This window comes from Leucoraja erinacea, chromosome 6, assembly GCF_028641065.1.
Source record: "Leucoraja erinacea ecotype New England chromosome 6, Leri_hhj_1, whole genome shotgun sequence".
NCBI classification, from domain to species: Eukaryota; Metazoa; Chordata; class Chondrichthyes; order Rajiformes; family Rajidae; genus Leucoraja; species Leucoraja erinaceus.
The window spans coordinates 69,384,418-69,412,004 of record NC_073382.1 but is presented as its reverse complement, the minus strand read 5'-3'; the positions used below and the strand labels follow the sequence as shown (position 1 = coordinate 69,412,004).

Genomic DNA, 27,587 nt, shown 5'->3' with positions numbered 1-27,587 from the left:
GATAGTCAATGATGAAGCAGCTGAAAAATGACTGGGCCAAAGGCACTACTTTAGGAATGCTGCAGGGATGACTTAGTATTGGGAGACTGGTCTCCAACAATCACAATGATCTATCTTTGTGCAAGGTTTGACTGGCTGCTAGAGTCTTTTGGCATAGGTTTTGTTTTAGTTTAGTTTAGAGATACAGCATGAAAACAGGCCCTTTAGCCCACCGAGTCCACACCGACCATTGATCACTTGTTCATGCTTGTTCGCGCTCGTTCTAGGTAACGCTACTTTCTCATCCACTAGGAGAAATTTACAGTGGCCAATTAGCCTACAAACCAGCTCGTCTTCTTTTACCAAGACTCTTGGTTGCCAAATGGTGTCTTGAAAAATACTGCTCTTAGTGCCACCTTCGAATTGGAGTTTAGCTTATTGCACCATGTTTTGACAACAATGGAACGAATTACAGGGCAGTACAATGACCAAGTGAACCTTTGCGGCATGTTTAGCCCCACTAACCAGGAATGTGCTGCTGGCCAGTGGACTTTCTGCCCCTCAGCTAAATATTGGGATGTGGTATAAAAGTTGTCAGGAATTTTAAAAATGGTGCTAAATGGATCAATTTAATTTGCTTACAGAAATGTTACAAATATTTATACAGATGGGACTAGTATCACATCTACTCCCGACAGACTACGGCAATTTACAGTGGTCCAGTAACCCATAGGACTGGAGCACCATGGTCAGCATGAACAACCTGGGCCGAAGGGCCTGTTTAAATGCTGTATGGCTCTTTGACATGAAAATATATTTCTTGGTATTGATTTCTGGCAACGTCCCCATCTTGGGATTTAAATCATCATTCCCGTGGTTAATGATATCATCTTTCTCCACATTCTTATTGAATATTTATGTTTCTCAATAGCCATAATTTTCTGTCTTTCAGTAAATTTGAGTGCAAGTCCTTTCTGTTAGTACAATATCAGTGTGCTGTACCACGTAGTAAGCTTTAGCAAAGGTGGGGCCTGATGTTCAGAGCTTTGTAGTTCTGTTTGTGAAGCGTCTTTGGCCACTTATGTGATTATGCGGCATTTTCTTGCTGCACCAGACTGATCCACTCAACATTGGCTACTGCTTCCCAAGATAATCCCAGCAAAAAAATTGGATCTTTCCACATGGAAAATGAAGGAATACGAATCTGCCAATCTCTGATGGGCATTTTTCCCTTACTTTTTCTGAGCAGTGTTTTTTTTGTTTTTTTTGCATAGATTAATATTACGGTCATATATTAAATGTCCCAATATCGTAATCATTTGTCATTGTGGTCAGTCATTGTCCGGTTGTCAATAATAATTTGAAAATTATCTTGCGTTTTTTTTTCATATCATGTAACAATAATATTCTGATCTGTAATGGTGTGTTTGATTCTTGTTATGAATGGAATTTATCTAAAATGTCTTTACTGATTTTTGCAGTAACCACTCGGGTTTGTACAGTTATGGAAACCTTTAAAAGACCATGTTGAAATGCATTGTTTCTCTCTGCGTTGTCCAACATTGAATTCCTGGCTTCGGCTCTCATTGTGAATGATTACAGAGCACATTCACATTGGAAGAAGTCATTTGGCCTCCTTGTGAATTACAAGTGCTTGGAAAAATCTATGATTAAGCTGAAAGAAATGGTTGCAAAGATATATACATGAAGGAATAAATCAAATCATGTGAAACAATTTTGAATTAGCCACATGATTTCTTTCCTGATCTCATGCCATATTCCCCATGATACATTTTTCCCGAAACAAAGCTGAACTTTATAACGTTTCAGCAAAAGGAATAACTCCTCTTTTCTTTCCTATCTCAGGATCAGAATTCTGTGGTGGGCCCACGCCAAGGCCCGAGCCAAACTCCGAATACCTGCCCAAACCCAAATGCTGGCAACAGCTACATTAATAATGCTCACCAGGCTGTGCTAAAGCAGCAACTGATGGAGAAGAAGCAGGCCATGCAGAGGCAGATGATGGAGCATCAGAAACTGCTCTTTCGACAACAAATCCTGCAAGACACGGTACAGTATTTTCCAGTCTCTTTGCTAATTAACCTATATTTAATGAATATGCTTTCATTTATTTTTAAGCTAAATTATAAAGTGGCCAGTCTGTACAGTTTAGAGCCTGAGCTCCAAACAAGGGGGCATCATTTTTCTTCTGGCATGTGTTTCTCTCAAATTTGTTTTTACCTGCTTAAGTTATCATCCACAGTAGACTTACGGACCTCCGTTTCAAAACTGACTGGGATTTGGTCATTACTAGTGAGCTGAGCTAGGAATTTACCAGCTGACTTGGTATTGGGGTTCAAGCTGTCATGGCCTCTTTTGAATGTGTCCTGCTGACTTAGAAACATAGAAATTAGGTGCAGGAGTAGGCCATTCGGCCCTTCGAGCCTGCACCGCCATTCAACATGATCATGGCTGATCATCCAACTCAGTATCCCGTACCTGCCCTCTCTCCATACCCCCTGATCCCCTTAGCCACAAGGGCCACATCTAGCTCCCTCTTAAATATAGCCAATGAACTGGCCTCAACTACCCTCTGTGGCAGAGAGTTCCAGAGATTCACCACTCTCTGTGTGAAAAAAGTTCTCCTCATCTCGGTTTTAAAGGATTTTCCCCTTATCCTTAAGCTGTGACCCCTTGTCCTGGACTTCCCTAACATCGGGAACAATCTTCCTGCATCTAGCCTGTCCAACCCCTTAAGAATTTTGTAAGTTTCTATAAGATCCCCTCTCAATCTCCTAAATTCTAGAGAGTATAAACCAAGTCTATCCAGTCTTTCTTCATAAGACAGTCCTGACATCCCAGGAATCAGTCTGGTGAACCGTCTCTGCACTCCCTCTATGGCAATAATGTCCTTCCTCAGATTTGGAGACCAAAACTGTACGCAATACTCCAGGTGTGGTCTCACCAAGACCCTGTACAACTGCAGTAGAACCTCCCTGCTCCTATACTCAAATTCTTTTGCAATGAAAGCTAACATACCATTCGCTTTCTTTACTGCCTGCTGCACCTGCATGCCTACCTTCAATGACTGGTGTACCATGACACCCAGGTCTCGGGTGTGGGGTTTCCCTTCCAATTGTCAGGTAGGATAGAGCTGGATGCAAAGAGGCACAGAGGTCATCCACTGGAACAAAGTAGGTGCCCTAAAATCTCCGTTAAAGTTAGAAATGCAAGGATTGAACCCCTCCATGTAGCGCGGAATATAGGTCTTCAGTCTCAATTAGAAGTAGTGACACTGTGACACGGGGCAGCATGGTGGCACAGCGGTAGAGTTGAGGCCATACAGCGCTTGCTGTAAACAGGGTTTGATCCTGACTACGAATGTACGGAGTTTGTACGTTCTCCCCGTGACCTGCGGGGGTTTTCTCCGGGATCTTCAGTTTCCTCCCACACTCCAAAGACATACAGGTATATAGGTACATTGGGTTGGTACATGTAAAAATTGTCCGTAGTGTGTGTAGGATAGTGTTAATATGCGGGGATCACTGGTCAGCGCGGACCTGGTGAGCCAAAGGACCTGTTTCAGCACTGTATCTCTAACCTAAACTAAACTAAACAACTACGCATGTAGCAGGAATAAGCAGTGTGTGGGTTTCCATTCAATACATCTCCTTCTGGACCACTGTGCTGTGTAAAATGGAGGGTTATACCATTGATGCAACATTGTTTGGCATTTAAGGTACACAAAAAAGCTGGAGAAACTCAGCGGGTGCAGCAGCATCTATGGAGCGAAGGAAATAGGCAACGTTTCGGGCCGAAACCCTTGGCAGATTATTATCTAAATGGGGCCAAATTGGGAAAAGGGGAAGTACAACGAGATCTGGGGGTCCTAGTTCATCAGTCAATGAAAGTAAGCATGCAGGAAATAGGCAACGTTTCGGGCCGAAACCCTTGGGTTTCGGCCCGAAACGTTGCCTATTTCCTTCGCTCCATAGATGCTGCTGCACCCGCTGAGTTTCTCCAGCTTTTTTGTGTACCTTCGATTCTCCAGCATCTGCAGTTCCTTCTTAAACATTGTTTGCATTTAGTTGTTTTATCTCTTCTTGTTACCTTTCTTTAGACTTATCATCAGATGGTAAGGTTGACCAACACTTTATCAACATTCCAAGTACACAGACTGAATTATTCATCGAGAAGGTTGCTAGGCCCAACATTCTGCTGCCCCTTTTATTCAATCACATAAAACACGCCATCTCAGGCACCTTTACCACTGCCCTCTTGTCCACCACTAAACTCTGGAAAGGTGCAGACTAATGGGCCTGGGCAGTCATATGACCCCTACCCCAACAATAGATAAGTCCTGATAATTCATAGCAGCCAATGTGTGGATGGCAAAATCACATAAACAATTAGATGATAATCACCAGAAAATCTGCTTGATTTTTGTATTAGGGGTTGTGATACAAGCATTGTCCAGAAGTTTGAAAAAACTTGCTCTGCTTTGTCTCAAAATAATTGCATTGGTTCAGTAATGCCCATGATAAAGAACCTCAGTATAACACCTCTTATAACATTTCTGGAGTGTTAACCAAGATTATATTTTATACGTAAAGGTTATGGTAGATTTTCCCCTTCCCTGTATTCAATAATATTTGAAAAATATCCCTACCTTGGCACCATACCTAAATTATGCAGCTGCTGAATTCCTTTTATGCATGAGTAAGGTCCCAATTTGAATTGCACACGTGGAACTGAACACTTGGTCTGCATACAGAATATCTGCTTTAATATTGCTTGTAGATCAAGGGCAGAGATCAATATAAATCTGGTGCAGCTAAATCTGGTGCCTATTGAAAAGGCAGGCCGGTGGGCAGAGGGGGTGGGGTAGCTCTGTTGGTGAGGAATGAAATTCAGTCACTTCAGAGGGGTGAATAGAATCAGGAGATGCAGAGTCAGTATGGATAGAACTGAGGAATTGTAAGGGTAAAAAGACCACAATGGGACTTATCTACAGACCCCCAAACAATAGCCCGGATATAGGGTGCAAATTGAATCAAGAGTTAAAATTGGAATGTCGAAAAGGTAATACTACAGTTGTTATGGGAGATTTCAACATGCAGGTAGACTGGGTAAATCAGGTTAGTACTGGACCCCTAGAAAGGGAGTTTGTGGAGTGCCTCCGTGATGGATTCTTAGAGCAGCTTGTACTGGAGCCTACCAGGGAGAAGGCAATTCTGGATTTAGTGTTGTGTAATGAACCGGATTTGATAAGGGAATTTGAGGTTAAGGAGCCATTAGGAGGTAGTGACCATAAATTTTAATCTACAATTTGAGAGGGAGCAGGGTAAATCGGAGGTGTCCGTATTACAGTTGAGCAAAGGGAACAATGGAGCCATTAGGGAGGAGCTGGCCAAAGTTGACTGGAAAGACACCCTAGCAGGGATGACAGTGGAACAACAATGGCAGGTATTTCTGGGAATAATACAGAAGGTGCAGGATTAGTTCATTCCAAAGAGGAAGAAAGATTCCAAGGGGAGTGAGGGGCGACCGTGGCTGACAAGGGACGTCAGGGACAGTATAAAAATAAAAGAGAAGAAGTACAACATAGCAAAGATGTGCAGGGAATCCAGAGGATTGGGTAAAGTTTAAAGTACAACAGAAGATAACTAAAAAAGCAATACGGGAAAAAAAGATGAGGTGTGAAGGTAAGCTAGCCAAGAATATAAAGGAGGATACTAAAAGCTTCCTTAGGTATGTGAAGAGGAAAAAATTAGTTAATACCAAAGTTGGACCCTTGAAGACTGAAAAGGGTAAATTTATTATGGGGAACAAGGAAATAGCAGATGTTGAACAGGTACTTTGGATCCGTCTTCACTAAGGAGGACTCAAACAATCTTCCTGATGTACTAGTGACCAGAGGATTTGGGGTGACGGAGGAACTGAAGGAAATCCACATTAGGCAGGAAATGGTGTTGGGTAGACTGATGGGACTGACGGCTGATAAATCCCCAGGGCCTGAGGGTCTGCATTCCAGGGTACTTAAGGAAGTGGCTCTAGAAATTGTGGATGCATTGGTGATACATTTCTAATAGATTCAAGATCAGTTCCTGTGGATTGGAGGGTAGCTAATGTTATCCTACTTTTTAAGAAAGGCGGGAGAGAGAAAACAGAATTATAGACCATTTAGCCTGACATCGGTGGTGGGGAAGATGCTGGAATCAATCATAAAAGATGAAATAGCATTTGGATAACAGTAACAGGATCGGTCCGACTCAGCATGGAATTAAGAAGGGGAAATAATGCTTGACTAATCTTCTGGAATTTTTTGTGGATGTAACTAAGAAAATGGACAAGGGAGAGCCCGTGGATGTAGTGTACCTAGACTTTCAGAAAGCATTATATAAGGTCCCACATAGGAGATTAATGGGCAAAATTATGGCACATGGTATTGGGGGTAGAGTGCTGACGTGGATAGAAAATTGGTTGGCAGACAGGAAACAAAGAGTTGGGATTAACGGGTCCCATTCAGAATGGCAGATAGTGACTAGTGGGATACCGCAAGGCTCGGTGCTGGGACCGCAGCTATTTACAATATATATTAATGATTTAGATGAAGGGATTACAAGTAACATTAGCAAATTTGCAGATGACACAAAGCTGGGTGGCAATGTGAACTGTGAGGAGGATGCTATGAGAATGCAGGGTGACTTGGACAGGTTGGGTGAGTGGCCAGATGCATGGCAGGTGCAGTTTAATGCAGATAAATGTGAGGTAGCAAAAACAGGAAGGCAGATTATTATCTAAATGGGGCCAAATTGGGAAAAGGGGAAGTACAACGAGATCTGGGCGTCCTAGTTCATCAGTCAATGAAAGTAAGCATGCAGGTACAGCAGGCAGTGAAGAAAGCGAATGGCGAATGGCCTTCATAACAAGAGGAGTTGAGAATAGGAGCAAATAAGTCCTTCTGCAGTTGTCCAGGGCCCTAGTGAGACCACACCTGCAGTATTGTGTGCAGTTTTGGTCTCCAAATTTGAGGAAGGACATTCTTGCAATTGAGAGAGTGCAGCAAGGTTAATTCCTGGGATGGCGGGACTGTCATATGCTGAGAGAATGGAGCAGGCTGGGCTTACTTACATACTCTGGAATTTAGAAGGGTGAGAGGGGATCTTATTGAAACATATAAGATTATTAAGGGTTTGGTCATGCTAGAGGCAGGAAACATGTTCCTGATGTTAGGGGAGTCCAGAATCAGGGACCACAGTTTATGAATAAGGGGTCAAGGGCCTGTCCCACTATACGAGTTTAACCAAGAGCTCTCCCGAGTTTTAAAAAAATCAAACTCGTGGTAAGTACGTAGCGGAGAACTCGGGAGAACTCTTGAATTACCTCGTACAGTAGGACAGGCCCTTAAGGCATTTAGAACGGAGATGAGGAAACAGTTTTTCACACAGAGAATTGTGAGTATGTGGAATTCTCTGCCTCAGAAGGCGGTGGAAGCTGGTTCTCTGGATACTTTCAAGAGAGAGTTAGATAGGGCTCTTAAAGATAGCGGAGTCAGGGGATATGGGGAGAAGGCTGGAATCCACTGATTGTGGATGATCAGCCATGGTCACATTGAATGGGGGTTCTGGCTCGAAGGGCCAAATGGCCTACTCCTGCACCTACTGTCTATTGTCTATCTTGAGGTATCCTCAAGACACTCTCTCTCCTGCTATTGATTACAAACACACACACTTGGATTGATTACAAACACACTCACATGGGATAAAATAAGCAAAATTACTCGTTTTACAGTCATAATCTTGCCTCTGTAAGAAATTGGGGATTTCTGCACTGGTGTGTGAATGCAACACCCTGGTGCTGCTGTTAACATTGTCAATCTGCACCAACTCCATAAATGCCTAAAGGGTGTAGGAAAGAACTGCAGATGCTGATTTAAATCGAAGGTAGACGCAAAATGCTGGAGTAACTCAGCGGGACTAGCAGCATCTCTGGAAAGCTGCAGGGTGTGACGTTTGAGATCGAGACCCTTCTCCTAAATGCCTTAGGTGTCTTCTCCCCATGATATGAATGTAAGAAACAGCTGTAAGAACCTCAGGCTAGGAGTGTATTAACTCAATTTGTGTTGTTTTAATACTACTTTATTAAGTAATTTTAACAAACTTTTTAATACTTATCGGCTTGTAATCCTATACATTCTAAAGTGATTCATTTGGTAGGCAATTTAAATTTTTTTATGCTTTTTAACTTATTCAAATTCATTTTTTTAAAGGTTTTCAATGTTTTTGTGGAAGAGCCTGTTAATATGTAGGCCATTGAACTATTTGCCCTGTTCTGAACTCTGAGGCATATATTGTTTTATCACAATTCCAAATTATTTTTATTATACTGCTGACACACTGACCACACAGATGTTGGCTCTAATGCAAGGTTTTGGGTATAAGGAGAGACTAAAATTGTTCTCGCTGAGGAGTGTACAGACTTATGAGGATGCTAGGAGACTGCAAGGTGACTTGGATAGGCTGGGTGAGTGGGCAAATGTTTGGCAGATGCAGTATATAATGTGGATAAATGTGAGGTTATCCATTTTGGTGGCAAAAACGGGAAAGCAGACTATTATCTAAATGGTGGCCGATTGGGAAAGGGGGAGATGCAGCGAGACCTGGGTGTCATGGTACATCAGTCATTGAAGGTAGGCATGCAGTTGCAGCAGGCAGTAAAGAAAGCGGATGTAATGTTAGCTTTCATTGCAAAAGGATTTGAGTATAGGAGCAGGGAGGTTCTACTGCAGTTGTACAGGGTCTTGGTGAGACCACACCTGGAGTATTGCGTACAGTTTTGGTCTCCAAATCTGAAAAGGACATTATTGCCATAGAGGGAGTGCAGAGAAGGTTCACCAGACTGATTCCTGGGATGTCAGGACTGTCTTATGAAGAAAGACTGGATAGACTTGGTTTATACTCTCTAGAATTTAGGAGATTGAGATGGGATCTTATAGAAACTTACAAAATTCTTAAGGGGTTGGACAGGCTAGATACAGGAAGATTGTTTCCGGGGTGGGGGAAGTCCAGGACAAGGGGTCACAGCTTCTGGTCGCCGGGGGAAATTTTAAAAACCTGAGAAGAACTTTTTTCACTATGAGAGTGGTGAATCTCTGGAACTCGCCTGCCACATTGGGTAGTTGAGGCCAGTTCATTGGCGCTTTAAGAGGGAGTTTAGATGTGGCCCTTGTGGCTAACGGAATCAGGGGGTATGGGAGAAGGCAGGAACGGGAGTACTGAGTTTTGGATCAGCCATGATCATATTGAATGGCGGTGCTGGCTCGAAGGGCCGAAAGGCCTACTACTGCACCTAATTTCTATGTTTCTATGAGGGGCATAGATGCGTTTGATAGTCTTTTTCCAAAGTCTAAAATGAAAGGGCATGGGAAGGTATTTAAAGAAAATATTTAAAAGAGATGTAAATATTTAAAGAGCAGTTTTTTTCACACAGAAGATGGTGCATATGGAACTAGCTGCAGAGTAGATAGAAGAGGCAGATACAATCATTTGGACAGGTACATGGATAGGAAAGGAAAAAAGAGACATGGGCTAAATGCATAAAAATGGACAGCATAGATAAAGACTTCAACTGACATGGGCAAACTGGGCCAAAGGACCTGTTTGTTTCCATGCTGTGCAATTCTCTGATCCCATGTCACGGGGTGACGCCTGTTTGGTCGTGAGTAGTCGCCCAAAGAGTCGTAATTTTTTCTGGTCGCCACTGGATTTTCAACCTATGACGGGTGCCAGCAACTCGCCGAAAAAAATTGCGTATGTGGGACAGGCGCTTTAGATTTAGTTCTTAAGGCTAACGGAAACAGGGGATATGGGGAAAAAGCAGGAATGGAGTACTGATTTTGGATAATCATATTGAATGGCGGTGCTGGCTCGAAGGGCCGAAAGGCCTACTCCTGCACCTCTTTTCTATGTTTCTAAGTTTCTCTCTCCGTCAAAAATAATATATGAGGAGATAAGGGGAAGACAATGATTTATGTTAATAGGAAAGCTTAATGATTGTCTTTTTTTTAGGAGAAAATGAACACGCAAGAACAACTTAACAGGCACTTGACAAGGCCGCCTCCAGATTACAAAGAGCAGAGACGAAGTCTTGTTGTAATTCCACAGCCAAGCCAATATCCAGGTAACAAATCAGCATTGTAAATAGCAAATTATTTTCTATACATCGTAACAAAGGCATAATATAAAATTATTATCTATAAATTATTGTTTTTATCTGGATCGTTGTCAGCCATGACTCGGCTTGACTCTGAGTCATAAAGTTGTTAAAGTTGCCTTCCTTTGCGACATTAAACCACTTCCTGTCTTTTTTGGGAGGTGATTCCGTACAAGGCAGGAAATGCAACACCAGTTTTTTTTTTTCAGCTGTTCCCTTCCTACCATCTATGGACCAAAACAGTCTTTCCATGTTGGCCAACGCTTTGTTTGTGCTTCTTCCCATTTAGTATGTGCATTGTGTTCACAATATGGACTCCTTCATATTAGAGTAACCAAATTACAGAATACGGATTGCTTTGTGGTGAACCTGTTGAGTCCACAGGAGTGACCCTGAGCTTCTGACTGCCTGCCATTTAATTCAACACTCCACTCCACCTCTATCGGTTGGCCTGTGTACCGTTGCAGTGGACCTCACTGTGAGCTTGAGGAGCAACATCTTAGATGCTACCCTGGCATGTTGTAGCCTTCTGGACTAAATATTACAATTTCCAACATTACGAATTTTTATTTCTGTCTGAATCAGAATTGGTCATTTCTGCATGCCACCATTTTGCTTCAGTTTTTTTGATATTAATACAATTGGACAAGTGGCCTCACAGCCTTGATGTTAGCAACACGTTACACAGATGCATAATATGATCCTTGCTGCTACACAAACTTTGGGCTCCTATTTCAGTGATTGCCTTTGTTCTATCCATCCCTTTCCCATCTTCTTTGCTACTGCAACTTACTCGTTGTTTTCTCCACGTGGCAGGATCCTGAATTGAAAGTGTATTTGTTGAATGTGTGCATGTGCAATATTGCTAAAATGCCCTTCAATTCCCATTAACTTAGTGGTCATCAGGACTGATGTTAGTTGATAAGGTGATTCAAGGTGATTATGTATTTCACAGCATAACGAGAACCTATATAAAAAAAATATTAAAGTTCGAGTCTCAAGATATTGGGGAGAAATGGATTCAAGGTTTGAGGTTTTAAATTTTAAACACAATGGAAGTGTTCCGATGGGCTTCATTTGAATCAGACTTGGACTAATGTCCTGGCAAATCGAATAACTAGATTGCAGAAAGGGTTGTAAAACAAATGCTAAATAATTGGAAGGAAGATTCAGGTGAAAGGATATTTAGGAAGTTAAGGAGAAAAATTAAGGCATGGTAGTGAAATGGGTAATAATAACCAGGCTATGACAAGGGTATGTCAGGAAGATACTGTAATAATCAAGACCTTAATCTTTGTTTCGATGGACAAAGGGGGCGCCGTCCTGTATGGTATGGCTGCCCAGCCTGCAGCTGTCCGTTTTTTTCTCTCTTTTTTTATTTTTAGTTAGTTGAGTTTTTTGTTCTGGAGTTCTAGCCTTTTTTATGTGGGGGAAGGGGGAAACTGCTTTTCTAGGGTCCCTACCTGGTCGGAGATGCAGCTTTTCTCCGGGCTGCACCGTCGACCCGTCCTCGCGGCCTACAGCCTACCAGCGGACCTGGAGCGGCGTTTCCTGTCGGGGACCGCACAGAACTTCGGCTTCGGCAGCGGCACAGCGCTGGAGTGCTATCGCGGAGCGGGCGATGCCCTACCCGGGTCGCCGCGCTGGAACTCCAGTGAGCTGAGACCGCCGATAAAACATCGCGGAGCTGCGGGTCTGAGGAGCGGCCAGCTGCAGGCGGCGGCGCTGACTTTAACATCGGGAGCCTGGGATCTCTCGCTGAGATCGCCAGTAGTGGAGCTCCATCCGGCGCGGCCTTGTTGGCTTCGGAAGCCGCGGCCTCCACTACGGAAGCGGCCGTTCCAGGGTTCCAAAGCCGCTGAGAGGACTCTCCCGACGCCGGAGCACCATCACCCGGCGAGAACGGCCAGGAACATCGGGCCTCCATGGAGGCAACTGTGGAGGCCTCAATAGGCCCAACTATGGGTGAACTGGGGATGGGGACATTGTGCCTTCCCTCATAATGGGAACCATTGTGGGGGGATGTTTTTATGTTTAAATTTCTTTATTGCTGTTATGTCTGTATTCTTTCTTTATGTGCTGCATGGCAAGAAGCATTTCACTACACCTAGGTGTATGTGACCAATACAATAACCTTTGAACCTTTGAAAATCAAATTGACAAAGATAATATTGAGATCAGTTTCATAGAGTCTATTCAGAACAGCTTGTTTAGAACAATATGTTGTGGCAGTCTATGTTACGTCTCGCGTGTATTGAGACAGGAGTTATTAATTATCTCAAAGTAACGGATCCTCCGGGGAACTGTGATTGTAACAAGATATGATTTCATTCAGTTTGAGAATGAGAAATTTAGTTCTGAAACTATTTTCTTAAATTTAAATAAAATCAATTAGAAAGGAACGAATCTAGATTTATCTAAAGTTAATTGTGAAAATAGATTGAAAAGCTAAGGTTGTAGTTATGCAACTGTAGATATTTAAGGAGATATTTTATAATTATAAGGAAGATGTCTTCCTTTGACAAATAAAGATCATAACAAGGATGAGCCATTCATGGTTAATTAAGGATGGCATTAAATTGAAACAGGATGAGACTTGGGAATAAGGAACTGGCAGGAACTTGTAATAAATATTTTGTGTCAGTCTTCATGCTAGAAGACACAAAGCAATCCAATGATTGTGGGGAGTCAGGGGACAAAAGGAAAGGGGGAAGTTAAAAAAAAGTCAGATGCACAGTGCTGCAGCTGGCGGAGCTACTGCCTCACCGGACCAGAGACCCAGGTTTGGCCCTGACCTCAAGTGCCGTCTGTGTGGAGTTTGCATGTTCTCTCTGTGACTGTGTGTAGATTTAGTCGGTGCTCCAGAGTCCTCCCACATCCCAATGACGTGGGGGTTTGTAGGTTTATCGGCCTCTGTAAATTGCCCCCAGAGTGTATGGAATGTATGTGAAAGTGGGCAAACATAGAACTAGTATGAACAGGTGACCGATGGTCAACATGGAGGCCTGAAGGACCTGTTTCCATGCTGTATCTTGCAATCAAAAAGTGGGCATGTATTTTGAAGATGGAGTGCATTGTGGGACAATGTTAGGTTATAATTATGTGAAAGTACGGTAGAAAAAATAGAAAAGTAGAATATTGATTAAACAGAGCGAAACCACAGAATGATTCTACAGAGGTCTCTGGGTGCCTTAGTACATTATATACAGAGAGATACCATGCAGGTAAGGAAAGTAATTGGGAAAGCAAATGGAATATTGGCTCTTACTGCAAAAGAGAAAATAAAAATGTCTTGTTTAGTTTAGTTTAGAGAAGCAGCATGGTAACAGGCCCTTCGGCCCTCCAAGTCCGCACCGACTATCACCCGTTCACACTAGTTCCATGTTATCCCACTTTTTCATCCACTCCCAACATACCCAACAATTTAATGATTAACCACCAAACGTCTTTGGGATGTGGGAGGATGCTGAAGCACCCAGAGGAAACCCATGCGGTCACAAGGAGAATGTGCAAACTCCACACAGACAGCCACCGAGGTAAGGATCGAGCTTAGGTCTCTGGAGCCGTGAGGCAGCAGCTCTACCAGTTGTGCTACCGTACCGCCCGTATCTCATCTAGCACATTGCTGTGATCAGACCTGGAGATTTAGTCGATCTTTTGGGTGGTGATGGGGAGAAGCCTGCTTTTCAGTAAGTTTAGAGAAGATTCACCATTCCTGGGGTGAAGCTGCTATTTTGTGCAGAAGGGTTGAATGGTGGGCTTATTTCAATTGAAATTGAGAAAAATGGGGAGGAATCTTATTGAGCATATTTACCCCTGAGAAGGTTTGACAGGGTAAATGCTGAGAGGATGTTTCTCCTCATGGTGTTACCTAGAACTAGGAGGATAGATTTAGGGTAAGGCGTTGCTCATTTATAATGGAAATGAGGAGGAATTTTCGTTCTCGGGTTGTGAATCGGATTTAGAAATCTATACTGAAAAGGGTAACTAATATTCAAATCGAGAAAGCCATATTTGTGATCTACGTGTGAGTAAAGAAAAACAGGAAGGACAAACTGAGGCCAAGATGATTGATGAGGAAGTTCAATGGCCTACTCCAACTTGAATGTTCTTGCGTTCTACTAAAGATTTTGGACATGAAATATTAGTTACGGTATATTTCTCTTACAACAGATGATGCCTGACCGGCTAAGGGTTTAAGTATCTTCTGGATTTAGTTCTTAAGTGAAGGCGGTTGCCAATAAGTTACCAGTTATAGACTTGTCCAATTTTCCTTTACTTTGTATAAGCAGCTGATCTACCACCTCCTGTTTTACACACATGTCAATGTTCTGTTTCACTACCAGCTAGTTTTTTGCTGCACAGTTTGAAAGAGTATGAATAAGGAAATTGAAGGGTTTGAGATCTAAAACAATCAGTCTTTTCCTACTTTTCAATTGATTTTCTTCACCCATTAAGGAAACAACATTGCCCCATTTTCTCTTTTGCAGTAAGAGCCAATATTCCATTTGCTTTCCCTGACTAACTCTACACTCTACTTAGTCATTGACAAAGCGCGAATGATTCAACAATTCAATTTTAATTTTACAAATATACAGCGTGGGGCCATAAAGAAAGAAGCTGATTTCTTCCCACAATTGAAACTTTCTTCAATAATATACATTTAAATTGATGATTGCAAGCTTTATAATACAGTAAACCATTGTTATAAAGGTCCATTGGGGGAGAAGGAGTGGGGGGGCAATGGTGTCCATTATTTACCAATTGTCCATTTTAACCAAGTAAGGCTTTGTCATTGTATGTAGTTGAAACAAAGAACACCAGATGATGGTTAATACACAAAAGGACACAAAGTGCTGGAGTAACTCAGAGTGTCAGGCAGCATCTCTGAAAAAACATGGATAGGTGACGTCAGAACCCTTCTTCAGAATGATTCAGTCTGCTGAGTAAAGGGCCTGTTACACTTGGGCGACCTAATCTGCAAGTCCAGAAGAGTGCCTTCGACCTTCAAGCTTGAGGGCACTCGCCTGGAAAGCCTCGAGCTGGATCGACCATCCACGTTGAAACCGCGAGCTGGATCGACCGAACCGCGAGCTGCATCTGCCGACTGCACACACAGACACACTCACACTCACACACACACGCACACATGCACACACACACACACACACACACTCACGAAGGTGGGGGTCAGGGACAGCAGAGGAGCGCTGTCTGCACGATGAAGAGGAAGGTAAACAGCTGCCACAGAGTACCGTAAGTCCTTTAGAGAGCGCTGGGGGGGGGGAGAAAGAGAAAGGGAGACAGAAGGGGAGGAGAAGGGTGGGTGAAGGAGGAGAGTGGAGAAACTTTTAAGAAGTTTAATAAAGTTAGCGGGCATTTAACCTACCGGTAGGACCTCCTAGGTTGTTAAACGCAAATGAGCCTATCAAAATGCCTGGTCAGCGAAGGAGATTGCCTACGGCTGCCCTCAACTGCTGGTAACTAAATAGTGACCCCACTCCATTGCACTACGAGTGAAAAACACCCATGCCGACCAAATTTTACATGCGTAAAATTTTTCTATATGCTGAAAGGTTTTCTGCGGCCTAGCTGAGGCCGCGAGTAGTTGGGAACCTCCCTCGAGCATGAAGGAGAGTTCCATCCACCTCATACAACCTCCTAGGACCTCATAGCGACCATGCTGCAAGTTTGAGTCCAGGGCAAACTCTTCTAAACTCGCAGCTTAGGTCGCCCTAGTGGGACAGGCCCTTTACTCCAGCACTTGTGTTGTTTCACCTTAAAAGTAGGCACCGATGCTGCTGGTCTGCACCAGCGAGCCCTTCTTCACCAGTTGACCTAGTTGTTGTTGCAGCTCACGCTGTAGCCCCCCCCCCCCCCCCCCCCCCCCCCCAATACCCCCCCCGCCAGGACGTGCTCAGTCAAGGTGGGGCTCCCTCCCCTCTCACCCATCGTTTTGTCCATTCCCCCGCTGTCACCTCCTCCTTCTCCCCCACAGTCGCCAGCATCTGCCGAGGTGCAGTAAGTCAACGATTCCGGGGAGAAGGTGGCAGCCGTGGAGATGGGGAGAGGCCAAGTGGACAGAGTGGCGGGAGGAGGAGGCGGGGGATGGGGAAGAGGCCGAGTGGACAAAGCGATGGCCAACAGAAAGAACCAGCAGCTGGTGAGAGGGAAGGGAGTCCCAACGGCTGACCGGGTCCAGTTGGTGGCAGCTGCCTGAGGAAATGGCTTTCCCCAGGGGCTACAACGTGAGCCACAGAAACAGCCACAACTGGACCGTGCAGTGGGAAAAGAAGGACTTCCTTTTTGTTTTCAACCAAAAATACATTTATTCAAATATTTACAATACTATTTACAATACCAAATAATTCAAAACAAAACTCACAACCACAAGACAAGTAAAATACATTTTCCTTAAACAACTATTTCTCATCCTTATTAAGGTTGCATTCCACCCCCTGCGGTCCCGGAAATCCCCCAGGGTGCTCGTGGACAACACGTAGTCCCTCTCTGAAACCACTCGGGCGCTGACGTAACCCCGGAAATGGGGTAGGCAGCCGGCTCGGGCAGAGCCAAGAAGGACTTTGCAATCTGGTGGTGTCGTTGGAAACAGGGCCTGGGGGAGGCGGTGCGAGCCGCGAATGCATTAGCAGGCCGTATAAAGGGATCCATTAAAACAAGGGATTACTTTAGATTTAATCATCATGATTGTTCCCATTCTATTCAACAATAGATTAGCAAACCTTCCAACTGCATCAAACTTGCTGTCAGATTTCTTTACCTTTCACCATTAGTAACATTTCAACCTTGCATTACCTCACTAATGACATGTCCATTGCAGTATTTAAACAAATGTCAGTACTTTTTGTCAGTTTTGAACTTTTGATCTTAAGATGTGTTATAAAAATATATTAATCTTTCAGGTGCTGCATCAGCTATGGGATTGAATACGTCTCAGCCATTACCAAATGCTGCTCCAAATCACCGTGTGATTCCCCCAAACTCTGGCCTTATACAAGTGAATTCGCCGAGCAACCAAGGACCAAGGATGCCTCCTATATCTGGAACTCAAAGTGACAGAACCATAGGAATGTATGGGACTGTGCCAGCGTCTCAGCAGGCAGCATATACCGTCTCAGCCGGTGTTAATCAATTGCAACATCACACAAGCCAAAGTCAAATGGGAATGACCCAGAACAACGTAATGATACCAAGGCAGCCAACGCTAGGCCAAGGCACCACCATGTCAGGGTTTGGCACTGCATCTCTTGGGAGTTCTGCCATTTCTCAGCAGCAGATGAGACCAGTTTTGAACCATATAAACACCAGTCTGTCTGCACAGACGCAAAGACTAACAAATATGATGACCAATTCCAGTTTGGCGCCGCAGAATTGGACACCCCAGGGAGTGCAGGTGACTCCAAAGCAGGCACAAATGGGTACTAACGTAAGATTCTCCAATAACCCTCCTTTCCCAAATCAGTCTGTGCAAGCTAATATGTCCAGTCAACACTTTGCTCAGCGTGGTCTGGCACCAACCAACCAGATCGCTCCAGGAGTTCAGATGCGACCTTTGGCACAAATGAACCAAGCCATGAGTGGACAGACAATAGGCTCAATCAGTGGGTCGGCTCCAAGAGCTAATCAGCCAAGACCTCAACCACAACCTATGGCTGCAATGAGCCAGTCAGCAGCAAGCATGGCTGTAATAAGCCAGGCACCTTCAGTGCAAACAATGCCTTCAGCCAATTTCCCTTCTACCAACCTGCCCCCTCGAAATTACCAGGGAACAAATCATAACAGTGACTTGGCATTTGACTTTCTCAGCCAACAAGGAGACAGTGCACTGTCGGGACTCAGCAGTGACTCTGATTTCCTTGACTCATTGATAAAAAGTAGCACCGATGACTGGATGAAGGACTTAAACCTCGATGAAATTTTGGGGCAGCATTCGTGAAAAAGCCAGAGGATTGTAAATGTTATCCATCTGTCGGAGAAGTACCGATGGACAAGGAGCCTCACAATAAATCGCAGGTGTGCACTATTGTGCCCGATTAGATATAGGTTACCCAATGGATAAAACCTACCATTATATCCTCTCCACCACATGTACATTATGGACTCAAAATGCATAGATTTTATCTAGTGCTTAGTAAAAAGAAGTTTTGTATAATATGTTTTTTACTGAAAATCATATTCTCTGTAAGAAGATTATATTTATACTTTTTTTTCTGAAAAAGTTCTGTGAATCATTGTAGTGCAACCTTTTTACTTACTAAAATTAAATTGTACATGTTTGTATTCTGTCATAGTTTTAAATTGACTTACATGTTAGATCAGCAGTCTACTTATTACCAGTTTCAAATACATACAGTAGTTTGCTTTTAAAGTGTTTTACAGTATAATTATTGTTTTATAAATTACCTGTTCTACTTTCATTGATTTTGTTACAGTCCCAACAAAGTACTTTATCTTCCCTTGCATTACATTTACCCAACGTGACCTTCTGTGGCTAGCCTTCTAAAACTATTCATTTTATAGATAAACAGCAATATCATTCAGCCACTTCAGCGTCTTTTTAAGTACACCCATGAATTCAGTGTTACTGTGTGTTTCCACTTTATCATGACGAAGGAATGTGTATTGTCAACTCAGTATTTATCGGCCAGAACTATGTTAAAGTGTTCATAGACTTGGAGCGTAACATTTACCAATGTAACAGTAAGCTTGTAAACCTCTGTGAACAAATCTAGAGGGAATGCCTGATACACATTGTTTGTGCATCCTCAGTTTTTAGTGTGGCTTCACAATGGGGAAACCCATCTGGGAAACGGGCGTTCCTCAAGAACCAACTACTATTGCTCATTTGTAGACTGCCTCCCAATTTCAAAGCTCATTGCAGAAGGAAGGCACATTGAAAAACCAATGTAGGAAAATGGTTATCCGTTGCTCATATAGTTTTGTGGATCTACGCCTTATTTTTCAACATTAACTCCTGATAAAATATCGGTAATGGTACTGGTGCACATTCATCCTATACAAATACATTTCAAACCAACTTGGTTATTTTCAGGGACATTAAAATTATTTGGTAAGAGAACCTTCTATTTACAACTAATAACTTAGCATTCAGAAATAATTACATATGCAAGGAAAAGCAATGCAACCACACCAGATTACAATATCCTTCATTTTAAGAAGTCTAGTGACCTGATCTTTTATTGCAGAAGTCAACCAGAAATTAAGTTAGGTTTGGCAACATTAACAAAGCATTGATCATTTTTCGTGCCCAAAGGATGCAGAAACATGCAGAATTCAATCATTTTGACATCTGGGCTACATTATTATATCTCACAAGGTTTATCTCATTCAAGACATTGGCGCTGTACAGGGGCAGATTGAACAGGTACAGCATGGAATCCCATGTCATTCTCTGCTAGAATCAAACAATGATGGTAATACATTTCAGGATTGTTGCACGTGTTAAGAAACTGCTTGTCCAATCTATGTATGTTTAATATTTTTGATAGCGTTATACAAGGATCAGAAACAATGCATTGTCATTTTCATTCTGTATTTTTCAGTACCAGGATTTGGAGCGAATAGCATTTTTTTAAAAACATACACTCCGTGCATCTCAAGATAAACTAGTTGAGGACTGAGCATTTCATTTTGGGAGCAGTATAAAAATAAATAGTATCATCTAATCATTCAATGTTATTGGGCCATTTTGTATCTGTGTGTCAAATGTGAGTTTTTGTTTTGATTTTTGAGTTAATATTAAACCCTGGCAATCAGTAAAGGGGCTGTCCCACTTGGGCGACCTAATCCGCGAGTTCTGGCGAGTTTGCCCTCGACTCAAACTTGCAGCAGGGTCGACACGAGGTCATAGGATGTCTTTGTAACTCTCCGTCATGCTTGAGAGTAGTCCCCATGTACTCGAGGCCTCAGCTAGGTCGCGGCGTATTTTTCAACATGGTAAAAATTGCCCGCAAGTTAAAAAAGGGCACTATGGAAAAAAATCGATTTTTTACTCGTAGGTTTAGTCCTAGTAGGTCGGCATGTTAGTCGTAGGTAATCAAGGATAGTCGAAGGTAATCGAAGGTAGTCGTAGATAGTCTTCATCATAGTCGAAGGGAGGTCGAAGGAGATCGAAGAAGGTTGTCTTCACTCCACTATTTGGTGTCCAATTTTTCCGAAATTAGTCGTAGCAAGTCGAAGCTAGTCTTCTACATAGTCGAAGGAGGTGTTCCATAAGACATTTTTTCAAACTCTCCTAAACTCTTCTAAACTCGCCAATTAGGTTGTTCAAGTGGGACAGCCCCTTAAGTCTTTCTTCGTGTTCAGCTGAGTGATTAATGATGGGATTTTTATTTCACGCCACAAAGTTGACTTGCAAACTGAAACAATCAATGAAAATGACAGAACCAAGTCCTTTAGATATGCAGACCATGAAAAATGGTACTTTTGTATAATAGATTTTGTAAAAGTTCTATTGAAACAATATTATTATACTGCATTTTGTATTTTATTGTAATACAGTATCTTTCTTGAAGTATTTCCAAATACACTACTGCAGATGCAACAATTTGTCAAAAAAATGCTGTGATTTATTTGTTGTTGTAATTAAACAACAAACTTTCTGATTACAGATAACATCACACATTCAATGAGTCTAAAATCTTCCAACGGTACTGCAACTAAATTGTTTCAACAGTATTGTTCAGAAAAAAATCAAAACCCCAGGGATGTTCCTGTGTCAGTTTGTGAACTTCACTCAACAAAATATCAAGACTGGGGCAACTTGGATTCCAGGGCTCATGCCAGAGAACATAATTAAGTCACAGGTTTCTCTTTGGTCAACATGAACTAAAGGTATAAGTTATAAACTCAAGACCAGATATAATTGTTTCCCATATTAGCAAAGTGACTAACATTGTGAGTATAATTCTGCAGTCCCACTGAAGTGCCTCACAATAATGAGGGTTTTTTTTACACTCCTCAATTTATTCAATCTTATCTGTGACCTGGTACATTTCAATTCCACAACTGGAAACCTCCGTCTGCCTTGGTCCATATTTTCAAAACTGAACATCTTATGCACCATATATTGCAATGGCATAACAAGTTTTTCAGTCTTTCATTTGAATTTCTATATAACAAAAGTATTCCATGTGCATCTCGACTGTAGTTTCTCTCTGAAGACCCAAAGGACACTCTAGCGCTAAATCCTAATGATGTACTGAATCCTATGTTTACATAATCTCAGCATTAATGTATTGTAAAGATGTTCATGTTCATTCCTTGCATTGCATTTAGTTGTAGCTTACTGCTTTAATAATCCAAAGTACAGGTTTTAATGTATTGTGAGTCTATATCCACAAATCCCTCTCTGCTGACAGTGAAGTAAATATCTTTCAGAATATGATTACTGGGGATTTTTTAAACCCAACATCTAACATCGCACTCATTTCATTCTAAGCCTGTTTTTACCACTGCCACCTCCACCCTAAACTTTACCAAAGTTCCTTTCCAAGTTCCTTTTTGTGTTGAATTTCTTAAGAATTAAATACCTGTACAATTTAATACATTTAAACACTACTCCTGATAAGAACATGAAAAGTAGAGCATGAACAAACCACTCAGCCCATTATTCAAAAATATTATTTTACCCCCAAGGCACTTTCCTGTAGCCATCCTGTTTTCCCCAATTCCCAAGATATCCAACAATAATTGATCTCTCCTTTTTGAATATGTCCAACTACTGAGCCAATTCTCTTGGCTGGAGAATTCCAAGATTGCACTACCCTCAGAATAAAGAAATGTGTCATTCTTGAAAGGATGACCCGTTATTTTGTAAAGGTTCGATTGAAACAATATTATTGAATACCAGCTCATTTTGTTTAACCTTCTTTCATCGGACACTACCACTATTGCAGGAAGCTATCTAGCATAGAAACATAGAAAATAGGTGCAGGAGTAGTCCATTTGGACCTTCGAGCCAGTACCGCCATTTAATATGATCATGGCTGATCATCCAAAATCAGTACCCCATTATCCCTCTATTCCGTTAGCCTTAAGAGCTATATCTAACTCTCTTGAATACATCCAGTGAATTTTCCTCCACTGCATTCTGGGGCAGAGAATTCCACTGATTCACAACTCTGATTTTTTTTTTCCTCATCTCAGTCCTAAATGGCCTACCCCTTTTCTTAAACTGACCCCTGAGTCTCTACACCCCCAACATCGGGAACATTTTTCCTGCATCTCGACTGTCCAATCCCTTAAGAATTTTATTTGTTTCTATAAGATCCCCTCACTTCCTTCTAAATTCCAGTGAATATAAACCCAGTCGATCCATTCTTAGCAAACCTTGTTTAAACTACCTGTATCAGAAGTATCATCTACCTGAGTAGGAAGACCAGACCTGTTCACAATATTCCAGGTACAGTTTCAGCAGGGCTCCATATAATTGCAGTAAGATGTCTTTACTCTTGTCGCAGAATGGGGAAAAACATAGAAACATAGAAAATAGGTGCAGGAGTAGGCCATTCGGCCCTTCGAGCCTGCACCGCCATTCAATATGATCATGGCTGATCAACCAACTCGGTATCCTGTACCTGCCTTCTCGCCATACCCCCTGATCCCTTTAGCCACAAGGCCCACATCTAACTCCCTCTTAAATATAGCCAATGAGCTGGCCTCAACTACCTTCTGCGGGAGAGAATTCCAGAGATTCACCACTCTCTGTGTGAAAAATGTTTTCCTCATCTCGGTCCTAAAAGATTTCCCCCTTATCCTTAAACTGTGACCCCTTATTCTGGACTTCCCCAACATCGGGAACAATCTTCCTGCATCTAGCCTGTCCAACCCCTTAAGAATTTTGTAAGTTTCTATAAGATCCCCCCTCAATCTTCTAAATTCTAGCGAGTACAAACCCAGTCTATCCAGTCTTTCTTTATATGAAAGTCCTGACATCCCAGGAATCAGTCTGGTGAACCTTCTCTGTACTCCCTCTATGGCAAGAATGTCTTTCCTCAGATTTGGAGACCAAAACTGTACGCAATACTCCAAGTGTGGTCTCACCAAGACCCTGTACAACTGCAGTAGAACCTCCCTGCTCCTATACTCAAATCCTTTTGCTATGAATGCTAACATACCATTCGCCTTCTTCACTGCCTGCTGCACCTGCATGCCTACTTTTAATGACTGGTGTACCATGACACCCAGGTCTCGTTGCGTCTGCCCCTTTCCTAATCGGCCACCATTCAGATAATAATCTACTTTCCTGTTTTTGCCACCAAAGTGGATACCTCACATTTATCCACATTATACTGCCATGCATTTGCCCACTCACCCAGCCTATCCAAGTCACCTTGCAACCTCCTAGCATCCTCCTCACAGCTAACACTGCCCCCCAGCTTCGTGTCATCCGCAAACTTGGAGATGTTGCATTCAATTCCCTCGTCCAAATCATTAATATATATCGTAAATAGCTGGGGTCCCAGAACTGAGCCTTGCGGTACCCCACTAGTCACTGCCTGCCATTGTGAAAAGGACCTGTTTACTCCTACTCTTTGCTTCCTGTCTGCCAGCCAGTTCTCTATCCACATCAATACTGAACCCCCAATACCGTGTGCTTTAAGTTTGTATACCAATCTCTTATGTGGGACCTTGTCGAAAGCCTTCTGAAAGTCCAGATATAACACATCCACTGGCTCGCCCTTATCCACTCTACTAGTTACATCCTCGAAAAATTCTATAAGATTCGTCAGACATGATTTACCCTTCATAAATCCATGCTGACTTTGTCCAATTATTTCACTACTTTCCAAATGTGCTGCTATCCCATCTTTAATAACTGATTCTAGCAATTTCCCCACTACAGACGTTAGACTAACTGGTCTGTAATTCCCCATTTTCTCTCCCCTCCATTTTTAAAAAGTGGTGTTACATTAGCTACCCTCCAATCCTCAGGAACTACTCCTGAATCTAAAGAGTTTTGAAAAATTATCACTAATGCATCCACTATTTCTGGGGCTACTTCCTTAAGTACTCTGGGATGCAGCCTATCTGGCCCTGGGGATTTATCGGCCTTTAATCCATTCAATTTACCTAACACCACTTCCCGGCTAACCTGGATTTCACTCAGTTCCTCCATCTCATTTGACCCCCGGTCCCCTGCTATTTCCGGCAGATTATTTATGTCTTCCTTAGTGAAGACAGAACCAAAGTAGTTATTCAATTGGTCTGCCATGTCCTTGTTCCCCATGATCAATTCACCCGTTTGTGACTGCAAGGGACCTACATTTGTTTTAACTAATCTTTTTCTCTTCACATATCTATAAAAGCTTTTGCAGTCAGTTTTTATGTTCCCTGCCAGTTTTCTTTCATAATCTATTTTCCCTTTCCTAAGTAAGCCCTTTGTCCTCCTCTGCTAGTCTCTGAATTTCTCCCAGTCCTCTGGTAGGCTGCTTTTTCTAGCTAATTTGTACGCTTCATCTTTTGTTTTGATACTATCCCTGATTTCCCTTGTTATCCACGGATGCACTACCTTCCCTGATTTATTTTTTTGCCAAACTGGGATGAACAATTGTTGTAGTTCATCCATGCAGTCTTTAAATGCCTTCCATTGCATATCCACCGTCAACCCATTAAGAATCAATCGCCAGTCTATCATGGCCAATTCATGTCTCATACCCTCAAAGTTACCTTTCTTTAAGTTCAGGACCCTTGTTTCTGAATTAACTATGTCACTCTCCATCCTAATGAAGAACTCAACCATATTATGGCACTCTTGTCCAAGGGGCTGCGCACAACAAGATTGCTAACTAACCCTCATTACTCAATACCCAGTCTAGAATAGCCTGCTCTCTCGTTGGTTCCTCTACATGTTGGTTTAGAAAACTATCCCGCATACATTCCAAGAAATCCTCTTCCTCAGCACCCTTGCCAATTTGATTCACCCAATCTATATATAGATTGAAGTCACCCATTATAACTGTTTTACCTTTGTTGCACGCATTTCTAATTTCCTGTTTGATGCCATCCCCAACTCCCCTACTACTGTTAGGTAGCCTGTACACAACTCCCACTAGCGTTTTCTGCCCCTCAGTGTTTCCTAAAAAGGTAGTCACTGTCCTCCTGAGGCATAAGGCGAATCGTGAGGAGAATAGATAGGGTTTTTTTTTCCCAGGGAAGGAGAATTGATAACTCAAGGACATAGTTTTAAGGTGAGCAGGGAAATATTTAAAAGGAACTTGACGGACACCTTTTACACACCGAGCATGGTGGATATATGGAATTAGTTGTCAGAGGAAGTAGTTGAGGTAGGTACAATAACAACATTTTAAAGACATTTTTGGACAGTTACTTGGATAAGTAAGAATTGGAGGGATATAGGCCAAACGCGGGTATGTGGGACCTGCATGGTTGGCACAGCTGAAGGGTCTGTTTCTGTGCTGTATGATTCTATAACTCCATCAGTCCCAACACAACACGTCCATTGCTTCCTCGTTATCTACTCTGCTTTTTACAACCTCTTAAAAACTTAAACAGGTTTGTCAAACATGATTTCTCTCTCATAATTCCACATGGACAGCCCATTTTAACTTTCTAAATGCCATTGTACTAACATTTTCCAGTGGTTGCCCTGCTATAGACATTAAGCTAATTGGTATGTTGTTTCCCATATTCTTTCTGACTAATTTCTGAAATTCCTAAATATTTCACAAGCCCAGGTTTCCCAAAACTCCTGGCTCACTACATACACTGCATTTCCCACAAGAATCATGAGTTTCAACTTTCAAAGTATCACTTTCAAAATCTATTCTGGCTACCTCTGACAATTCTCTTTCCATATACACGGTTCTTCCAATCATAATTAAGGAGGCCAAGGTAGCTGACCAATAAGTACCTAAATTAAAGTCACCCTCTTTAAAGATCAGCCTGATGGGTCTTGATACAATTTGTCACATCCATGTTTTCCAATGATGCCGTAGAATCAACCACTGAGTTACTCCAGCACTTTGTGTGTTGTATTGTAAACCAGCATTTGAAGTTCTTTTCATCTACATCGCTATCTCTATTTTTTCATCTAGTTTTTTTGCTCCTAGTTTTACATATCATGCTGAAAGCTTCTTAATTTCTAATTCTTTTATTCTAATTTTTGCAGACATTTATTCTAAATTATAATTTGTTTGTAACTTCTTTAAGCCCTGTTAAAAAAAAACATTCAATTTTTGCTGCACAATTCTTTGTACTAATTTATTTTCCATCTCATCTCATGTACTTGTTACTCTTGCCATTCTAAAATACATCTTCGTCCAATCTGATCTTCTTGTTATTCTGCATACTATTTTTCTTTTCTACTTTTCTACCAAATTTTCTTTATGTAGTTATTGCATCCATTTTAACTTTCCAATGTATTTAATTTCATATGAACAGACCTAGAATTTATGCGAGAATCCTCCAGTGTTCCAGCGTTGGCTGTGGTTTCCAATTATAATGATGTGTTTCTGTTTCAGTAGTAATTTGTGTAATTACCGTTGGTCTCTTTTCCCTCTTTTAAATTAAAACAATAATTATGAGAACAGATTATTGCACAATGACTTAAGTATCAATTAACCATGTTATAAGGTAATGATTCTGACTGGACAAAGCCAACCTGTAACCATTGATATTAACAGAGCACAATTACATTTGCTAACATCTGACTAACATTAATATATATTAATATGGATATTAATGCAGCTACAAAAAATGTCCATGGGATGTGAATGCATTTATGGTTCTCGTATGCATTATTGTGTGTGTTGCTAATGCTTCTGGAAAAATGCAAATAGGTAGATTTTGTTATCAATCATTGCACAGTGTTTTTGACAGTTAGGAACCAGCAAAGCACTTTGTGCTCTCTCTTAATCTCACATGCCTGAGCGTGTATTCAGCATCAGAGGGCACCCTGGCAATGACATTTAAAGAGCTCACCAATCATATTCACATTAGTTGCTAATTGATTTCTACAGGTAGTTTCAAAGTTTCTAGCCTAGTAGTGGTATTGTCCAAACTGTTAAAGTTGCTGAAGTTAGCAGGGAATAATGAAAATGGTGTTGAATGATTTGATCATCCTTCCTGAAGGTCCAAAGCCAGAAAGGAAAATGAACATTGGGGTTGACACCGAGTTTAAAAAAAAGTATTTACACGCCTGGTAGTTGTGGTAAATGTATGTTATTCAGTTGGGAGAAAATGGAGAAACAATCTTTTCAAATAGTAGAAAATTAATAAAAGTCAGTCTATGTGCAGGCCTTTGGTGAGAGAACGTGTGGCATATTGGGCCGAATCGTCTGATGACTGGCAAGAAGCACAAGCTTGCCTTTTGCAAACTATTGAGAGCG

The 27,587-nt window shown here is 42.0% G+C and overlaps 1 protein-coding gene across 2 annotated transcripts in view; it reads left to right on the top strand.

The window, feature by feature from the left end:
• The window catches only part of zmp:0000001236 (mastermind-like protein 2), a 366,940-nt gene extending 340,035 nt beyond the window's left edge, over positions 1-26,905 (top strand). The window contains exons 4-6 of one of the 2 annotated variants that reach the window (XM_055637326.1): positions 1,846-2,049; positions 10,050-10,161; positions 17,118-26,905. In XM_055637326.1, coding sequence (XP_055493301.1) covers positions 1,846-2,049; positions 10,050-10,161; positions 17,118-18,151 — 1,350 coding nt within the window. In that variant the 3' untranslated portion in view covers positions 18,152-26,905. The remainder of the gene's footprint in view (positions 1-1,845; positions 2,050-10,049; positions 10,162-17,117) is intronic. The other variant, XM_055637325.1, reaches the window with a different exon arrangement.
• Positions 26,906-27,587: the final 682 nt, after the last annotated feature.